The sequence below is a fragment of the Mustela erminea genome, chromosome X, assembly GCF_009829155.1.
Source record: "Mustela erminea isolate mMusErm1 chromosome X, mMusErm1.Pri, whole genome shotgun sequence".
Classification (NCBI taxonomy): domain Eukaryota; kingdom Metazoa; phylum Chordata; class Mammalia; order Carnivora; family Mustelidae; genus Mustela; species Mustela erminea.
Window position 1 is genome coordinate 105,921,994 of NC_045635.1, and position 8,056 is coordinate 105,930,049.

Here is an 8,056-nt window from a genome sequence, read left to right on the forward strand (position 1 = left end):
CCTAGAGTTACAATTAGGAAGCTAAGCCGTTAAATGGAAGAAATGTGGGCTTTGATGTCAGATTGGCTATATCTGAATATTGTCTGCCATTTACTAGCTGTGGGGTCTCAGAAAAAAAAAAAAGAGCTTAACTTCTCCAACTTTTTTTTATTATCATCCCTAAAATAGGTATAATAATAACAACTGCCTTAAAAGTTTTCTGTAAATATTAAATGAGACAAAATATATTAGATGACTGGTACAGAGTGAGTGGTAAAAAACAAAACAAAACAAAACAATTTGGTTTCCTTTTCCTTTCCCCCACCCCCATCTGGCTTGTACTGCTACTTAATTTCCAGTTCTCACTCTCAGGAAATCAAGAAAAAATAGAGTGACAGATGTTCAAGGAAGTGATATCTTCTGATTTATACAAAGAAATAACCTGTTTTGGAGTAACTGCCATAAATACCTGATTTGAAACTTTTTTTTTTTTTAAACTGGAGCAAAGAACTTGAGAAAAGCAATGACAATATGTTGAACTTCATACAAATAGGTCCAACAGTGAGGCATATATTGTTAGTTGTTTTTGCAAGTGCTGGTGGTGAAGTAACCATACTCTCACTTGTTTATCCTCATCACTTACCACACAGGGTTTGCAGAACAGCTGGTGGCAAAGAGGATAGGAGTACTGCCTATAGTTTTGCAACTGAATAATGCTGTCTGACACATTTTGGGATATAATCATGCTTTTTTATATTTGCTTAATTAAATAGCAACAGACCCTTGAAAATATCTGGTCTATCTTTGAGAAGTACTTTTCAATATCCTAAACTTGCAGAACTTTCCAAAAGAATAGTTACATTGCATTTTGAAAGTGAGTTAAGGGATGGAATCTTTTGGCAACAGTCCCCCAGAGATCAGCATGACAATCTCCTCATCCCTTCCTGATTAGCCTAATGGAAACAGAGAAAGCCATTCTTATGTCTCTATTCCTTGAGTTCTTTTTCTAAGTAAAAGAGAAAGGATGTATTTTAAATGAATCTTTGCTTATACACATACACATCTGCAAAATTTCTTTGAATAAACTCAACAGCGTGATTTGGCAGTATAACCACATTTAATCGTAATTATTGTAAAAAACTAAATATATCCTTCTACCATCCTTACTTAGCATTTCAACAGTCTTCAAACCTTTTGAGAGGTATGTCATGTATAGAGCTGTGTCATGAAACAAGAGGCCATGGGTAATGAAAAACATTTATATGTTAGCTGCTTTCAAAGTTAAGCTACCTTTTTGGCAAATTCTCAATTTCCATTACCCACTTTTCCCTCTCCAAAACAGTCACTCAAAGAAACAAACAAAAAAGACATACATTTTAGTACTTCATTTTCAGAACTCAATGGATAATTGAGGTAGCTCAATTCTCTCTCTCTCTCTCTCTCTTTTTTTTTCCAAAAGGTAGGGTTTTTTTTTTAACTTTATTATTATTATTTATTTTAATTTCTTTTCAGGGTAACAGTATTCATTGTTTTTTGCACCACACCCAGTACTCCATGCAAAAGGTAGGTTTTGAGATGATTCCAGTTTTTCCTTTAGAAAATGTGAGTGCCTTTGAATATTACCTGATTGGTACCACTTGACTATTATCTTATTGATCTTGCTGTCTCTAGACAGTCCAAGTGGTTCTTTAATTTCCATTTCTGGCAAATATGAGCCCTGGATGGGATTAGAAATCTGAACTAAAATATTCCAAAAATGGGGGCTCCTGGGTGGCTCAGTGGGTTAAAGCCTCTGCCTTCAGCTCAGGTCATGATTCCAGGGCCCTGGGATGAAGCCCTGCATCTGGCTCCCTGCTCAGCAAGGAGCCTGTTTCCCTTCCTCTCTCTCTCTCTGCCTGCCTCTGCCTACTTCTGATCTCTGTCAAGTAAATAAGTAAAAATCTTATAAAAAATAAAACTAAATTTAAAAATTCCAAAAATTCTCCTTCATTCCTGCTTCCATACATATTCTTGACACAGAATACCATTTCTTTTTTTGCGATATACAGCACATTGATCCTCCCATGTGAAATATTTCACAGCTACTTTAACCTAAAATTATAGTTCCTTCTTCTGAATTTTAATTGTGGTATTAGTTTACAACATGTAGTGAGTTGTCTGTATTTATTTTTATACAATTCTTTGATTCTTTCATAGATTTTTTTTGTTCTCCTAGAAAGTCTGAATATTCCTTGAAGTCCCCATTAATTGCATATTTAACTTTTTGATATAAGGCACACTGAACCAAATTGTCAATGCAGTAGGCATTCAATAAACATTCATTGCACAAAAGCTAACAAGTTGCAAGGCAAATCTGAGCTAATATCTATACATTTATAATACCTACTATGGTTTTGGAAAATTCTCTGGTGCCATTGGCTTTGTCACTGTGCCCAGCTATTTGATGTCCATATTATACTTCACTTTTATGTAATCCAATTAATATATTTTTACTAAACAGACATTTCTAGGTAAACCAGCCCATGATGGCAATTGTTTGATAGGCATAAAAGGGTTTCCTGGGGCTTCCTTGCCATTATTCAGGGAAAAAAAGCATAAAATAAATGTGACTTACCACCTATTGGGCATTAGCACAATTTCCCTCTGACATAGTAAGTGTTAAGAAAGTTCTAATGCTCCACTACAGTATATTGCTAATAACAATTTTTCTTACACAAAAGAGCAAGGAAATAATAAACTGAAGAAAAATATAAAGAAAGCTGGAGAATCATGAAATTTCTTAATAGTGAACCATGCTAGGCAAGTGAACAGATTCTTTTGGGAGAAATGTTGGAAACATGCTGCTTTCATCTTTCAAGGAGATTAAAAAAAACAACAAACAAAACAAAACAAAACAAAAAACCCTCAGTGCTGTACATACTTGGACAAGGCACCCTGGCAGGAAGATCGGAATTTACAGACCCAAAAGGTTATTTCTATCATGAATTGTGTTGCTTCAAAGCACTGACAATTTCTTTGCATTAGTATTTTATACTTATCCACTGTACACATACATGCACACACACTTACACATTCCATACATAACTTGAAACAAATTGTATTTGAGTCTGTTATCTTTCTTTAAGAAAGAATATGTAACCTTTGAAATATAACAGCATATTCTGATATTGGGAATATAGAAAGATTTTAAAGTCTTCAAGGTATTGTCTGAAAAGTGCAAATCTAGGTAAATTTAAGGAAGTGAGCCAAGTGCAAATCTCAGGCAAATTTAAGGAAGTGAGCCAAGTTTATGGCTTTATCCTAGAGCAAGATTAGTAATCTTTTTTTTTTTTTTTTTTTAAAGATTTTTATTTATTTATTTGACAGAGAGAGATCACAAGTAAATGGAGAGGCAGGCAGAGAGAGAGAGAGGGAAGCAGGCTCTCCGCTGAGCCCGATGCGGGACTCGATCCCAGGACTCTGAGATCATGACCTGAGCCGAAGGCAGCGGCTTAACCCACTGAGCCACCCAGGCGCCCAAGATTAGTAATCTTAGATGAGGGGATGGCCATTGTAATTTCAGAGCAATCAATCTGTATATCAATGGCAGAAAATAAAATCTGGGGAAGCATACTAGTTTAAAGTGGAGGAGGAGAATGAAATTTAGGCTCAAAGAACAGAAAGTGCTTTCTGCAAAGAAGTTACAAGGTGAAATCTGAACAAATATTCATAAATTTATGATATCTGTTATGCCTTCCATTCCCCTTCCTCTTTGAAGACAAGGTCACAGAATTCCATTACAGGAAAAATGTATATTTACAGAACTCTATTACAGGAAATATATACATAACACACTCACAGAAGCACACATGAGCATCAACAGAGCAGAGAGCCTGGTGTGGGGCTCAATCCCAGGGCCCTGGAATCACAAGCAGAGAGGCAGGCAGAGAGAGAGGGAGAAGCAGGCTCCCTGCTGAGCAGAGAGCCCTGATGTGGGGCTCGGATCCCAGGACCCTGAGATCATGACCTGAGCCGAAGGCAGAGGCTTAGGTCAGCAATTCCCAAGGGCAGCAATTCTTAAATGTAATTTTGAAACAAAATTGCAAGTCTTTAGTCCAAATAGTTGGTGTTAAACTTGAGGAAATCTGTTCTCTAGGCTGTGGTACGGGTTGAATGAAAGAAAAATTTAACAAAGTTCTGTTGCAAATGGTGAATGATGCTTCAGAAAGACAAACACACTGGAGCATTTGTTTTTTGTTTTTGTTTTTTTAAGGATTTTATTTATTTATTTGACAGACAGAGATCACAAGTACGCAGAGAGGCAGGCAGAGAGAGAGGAGGAAGCAGGCTCCCCACTGAGCAGAGAGCCTGATGTGGGGTTTGATCCCAGGATCCTGAGGTCATGACCTGAGCTGAAGGCAGAGGCTTTAACCCACTGAGCCACCCAGGCGCCCCTGGAGCATTTGTTAACACAGATAACCTTTCTTTTACTTCAGTGGAGAAAGAAGAAGGAAAAAAAAAAAAGTCTTTCCTTACAAAACTTTCTAGAACACTCGTGCCAGAATCTGAATGCTGGGCTTTAGTGGAACATGGGTCCTATGGGGGGAATGGAAAGAGCTGCTGTTTTCTATGGCAAGCCTGCGCATGCATCCTTTAAAGAAACTCTCTGGGTCTTCGCTTCCTTGCTGCGTTGATGAGGTGGGGGAATGAGGAATGGGGTGGAGCCACAAGAAAGCCATAAAGGAAAATTGGGGTATCTGTTTAAAAGAAGCCATCCGGTATGGTGAGCGTGGGCTAAAAAAGTCCTCGCTGACTTTACGTGGGAGGAGATAGGCTCTCCCTTTACCTTTATATAGGTATATTCCAGCGAGTTTAATCAATCACATATTTCCAGATACTCTCAGATCACTGCATTTCCTATTTATTTATTTAATTATTTCTATTTTTGCAAGCCTTGGTGGGCACGCCCCTTCACCTAATGGAGCAATTGCCGATGAGTGTGGGATGCGGGAGTCCCGTCCCGAAGACATGTCCCTCCAGCGTTCAAGTTCCATGCCAAAAGAAGATGTGGAGGCTTGGGGCCACCATCGCGTCCTGCTGAGAGCTCCCGTCAATGTGTTGACTGACCTGTCAAGAGAGCAGCTGGAACTCCCCTCTGAGACAGCAGGAGCTTGCATTCCTGTTGACAGTTCCAGAGCTCACAAACACCCCTATGGGCCACCACCTGTTGTTACTGAAGAGTCCCTAGCAACAACAGAAGTAAATAGCTCTGAGGGGTTGGCAGACAGGAGGCTTAGAGAACAAGATTCTATTAATGTGTCCCAGGAATTCTCTGGCAGCCCTCCAGCACTGATGATAGGGGGGGCAGGGGTGAGCAGGGGAGACACCCAGAGAGGTGGCAATAATGCAAGGTTATACCTGGTTTTGCCAGGTCAAGGGTTCTTTCCATCCAGGGGTCCGCAAGTTACAGGCCCCCCACACATCCCTACCTTTAGATCAGGGGTAATGATGGAGCTGCCTCCAGGAAATACAAGAATGGCCAGCAAGGAAAGGCTGGCTCATGTTTCTTTCCCACTAGGAGGCCCCCAGCACCCGGAGGAGAACTGGTCTAATCCTCTCCCGTTGTCTTCCAGTATTGCTGGTTTACCTTCTCACCCTACTGCTCACTGCTTTATATCTCCTCGACCTCCGAGTTTCAGTCCATTTCTTGCTATGCCTATTGCTTTTGCTCCACCTCCAATATTTGGTCCTACCCTGCCTTCTTATTTGGAAAATTTTCCTTCCTGGGGCATGCCTGCTCCTGCGCTCTCAGAGAGAACAACTGATGACAAAAAAGGGCTGGGGGAAAAGGTGAAAATTACTCATTTATGTTTTTATATTTGAAAACACCCTATCCTCTTACATTTTACTTGCCTTATGTGTTTGGAGATTGAATAAAGATTCTGAAGTTTGAAATATTGTGAATTGTTTTTTTAAAAACGCAACCCTGGGAGCTTAAACTTTGGCTTTTGTTTTCTAACTTTAAGGAAATTAAAGGAGTAATGTGCTAGTACTTTCTAAGTAGCTTAGTTGAATCCCTAGTCTTGGCTTGTTCCTGTGTGAGTGGGGGAGGGTCAATAGTGTTCTTGCAAGGCCAGATCTAGGGTGGGGAATTACTATCTACCTAAGGCTATGGGGGTTGCTCACAACAGGATGGGAAAAATAAAATAAGGTACATAAAGTAGACCAAAGTCTAGATAATAGAGAAAAATGCACAGTGAGTAAGAATAGGATGAGACCAGTGAGGGTATTAACCGACACCTAACAGCCAGTTAGAGGCAGAACCAGGCTGAAAGGTGAGGAAAGAAAAGGGCAGGAGTGGGATGCTTGGGTGGCTCAGTGGTTAGGCCTCTGACTCTTGATTTGGAATCAGGTCATGATCTCAGGGGTAACATGGAGCCCCAGATCCGTGCTGGGCATGGAACCTGCTTAAGATTCTTGCTCTCTTATTAAAAAGTAGAGGGGTGGGCAAGGGAGATAGAGTTGTAGGTCACTGCTTCAAACATGATCTAGTCTGCCCCTCAACACTACATGGTTGAGGTATATGAACACGGTATATACAGAGCTGGCTTTATAAAAGTCCAGGGACAAGGTGGAAGAGGGCTGATCTCTTCACCTATTGCTTGAATACAGGGCTACTATCTACTCAGAACTTTTAAACACAAATGAAAATATTTTACTCACATAGAATTATTTTCTCTGATAGTGCTGTGCTTGTACTCTATAATGTGCTGTGATGCCTTATTATACTGATGGTTCTGAGAGATTATCACAGTGCCTGGATAGAAGCTTTTTCAAATTCAAGCAACAGAAGTACAGCATGCAGAGTGGAAAGATGGTCATTCTGACCCCTGCAGAACTCAATTCGCTATATAGTAAAATGCCCTAAAGCAAAGCGCCATTATGTATGAACAACCACTACATTAGAAATGTCTTTAGAGAATGATTCTTCAAATAATCATTTTTTCAGGTCCAGAGCTGATGGTGTAGGTGATGTAAGCAGTTAAAAGCTGAGAAAACCTGGAGATCCAAAAGACATCTAGCCTATAAACAAAGATTTAATGTGTTTTTAGCACCAATAACAGGTTTGTTGCTACTCTGACAAAGAAGGCACATGGATCCATAAAGTTTCTTTTTCTTCATTTATTTAATAATAGACTGTTCTAAATTTACAGGTGGCAGTGCAGGGCTTAGAAGGAGCATCTGGAGAATGCTTGCTAAAATTCCCTTCACTCTTTGTATGTCCTAAGGCTGGCACAATTCCATCAACTCACTTTGGTGGGTTGAGCAGACGTATTCAGCAAATCATTTGACAGCTGCTCACTATGAGGTAGCTTAGTCCCAGTGTACCAAACACTTACTGAATTTTCAGCCTTAATGAACAGAAGAGTTGGGCATGCTTATAGTCATCAAAGATATCTTTTGAGCCAGATGTTAAAAGATGTTTTGACAAGAAATCAAGTTGTGTCAACAGTAGTGCTGAATCTCTGGAGAGTTGCCAAAAGGTGTGTAAGTGACAGCAGGACAGGATACATGTTCTTTCTCAAAGGAAGTAGAGTGATAAAGGCTCTGAAAGACTGTCCCCAATTACAATAATTCATGACAAATTCTCTGTAACAAGGAAGTTCCACCAACACAAACTGCTGGTTCTCAGCTCTCTGTTCTCTTTTGTAACACTCTGTTTGTTATTTTTTGTGTCATTTCTTAACACTGAATACCTATAGTGAGCAATAAAAAAAATTAGCTATTAATCAACTGAGGTATTGAAGTTTTATTTATAACTCTGTGATATAGGATGAATATATTTTCTTTAGTTTATGGAGAGCTCTGTGCCTATATAACAAATTTCAGTAAGTGTAAATATAGAATAAGCCTGGGATCTTGTTTTTAAATGCAAGTAAATTGTAAGTATTTTTGTTTATTCACACCGTCTGTATGGGAATACTGTAACATTTTATTATCATAGGTGCCGGCATCCTCAATGACAGTCAAATATCCATTTTAAACACATGATTTGCCGGGCGCCTGGGTGGCTCAGTGGGTTAAGCTGCTGCCTTCG

The 8,056-nt window shown here is 39.5% G+C and overlaps 1 protein-coding gene across 1 annotated transcript; it reads left to right on the forward strand.

Annotated features, from left to right (window-relative positions):
- Nucleotides 1-1,182: 1,182 nt before the first annotated feature.
- Nucleotides 1,183-5,842, forward strand: PRR32 (proline rich 32). The gene is made up of 2 exons (XM_032329570.1): nucleotides 1,183-1,199; nucleotides 4,911-5,842. Exons 1-2 carry the CDS (start codon nucleotides 1,183-1,185, stop codon nucleotides 5,839-5,841), a joined length of 948 nt encoding a protein of 315 aa, XP_032185461.1. The 3' UTR covers nucleotide 5,842.
- Nucleotides 5,843-8,056: the final 2,214 nt, after the last annotated feature.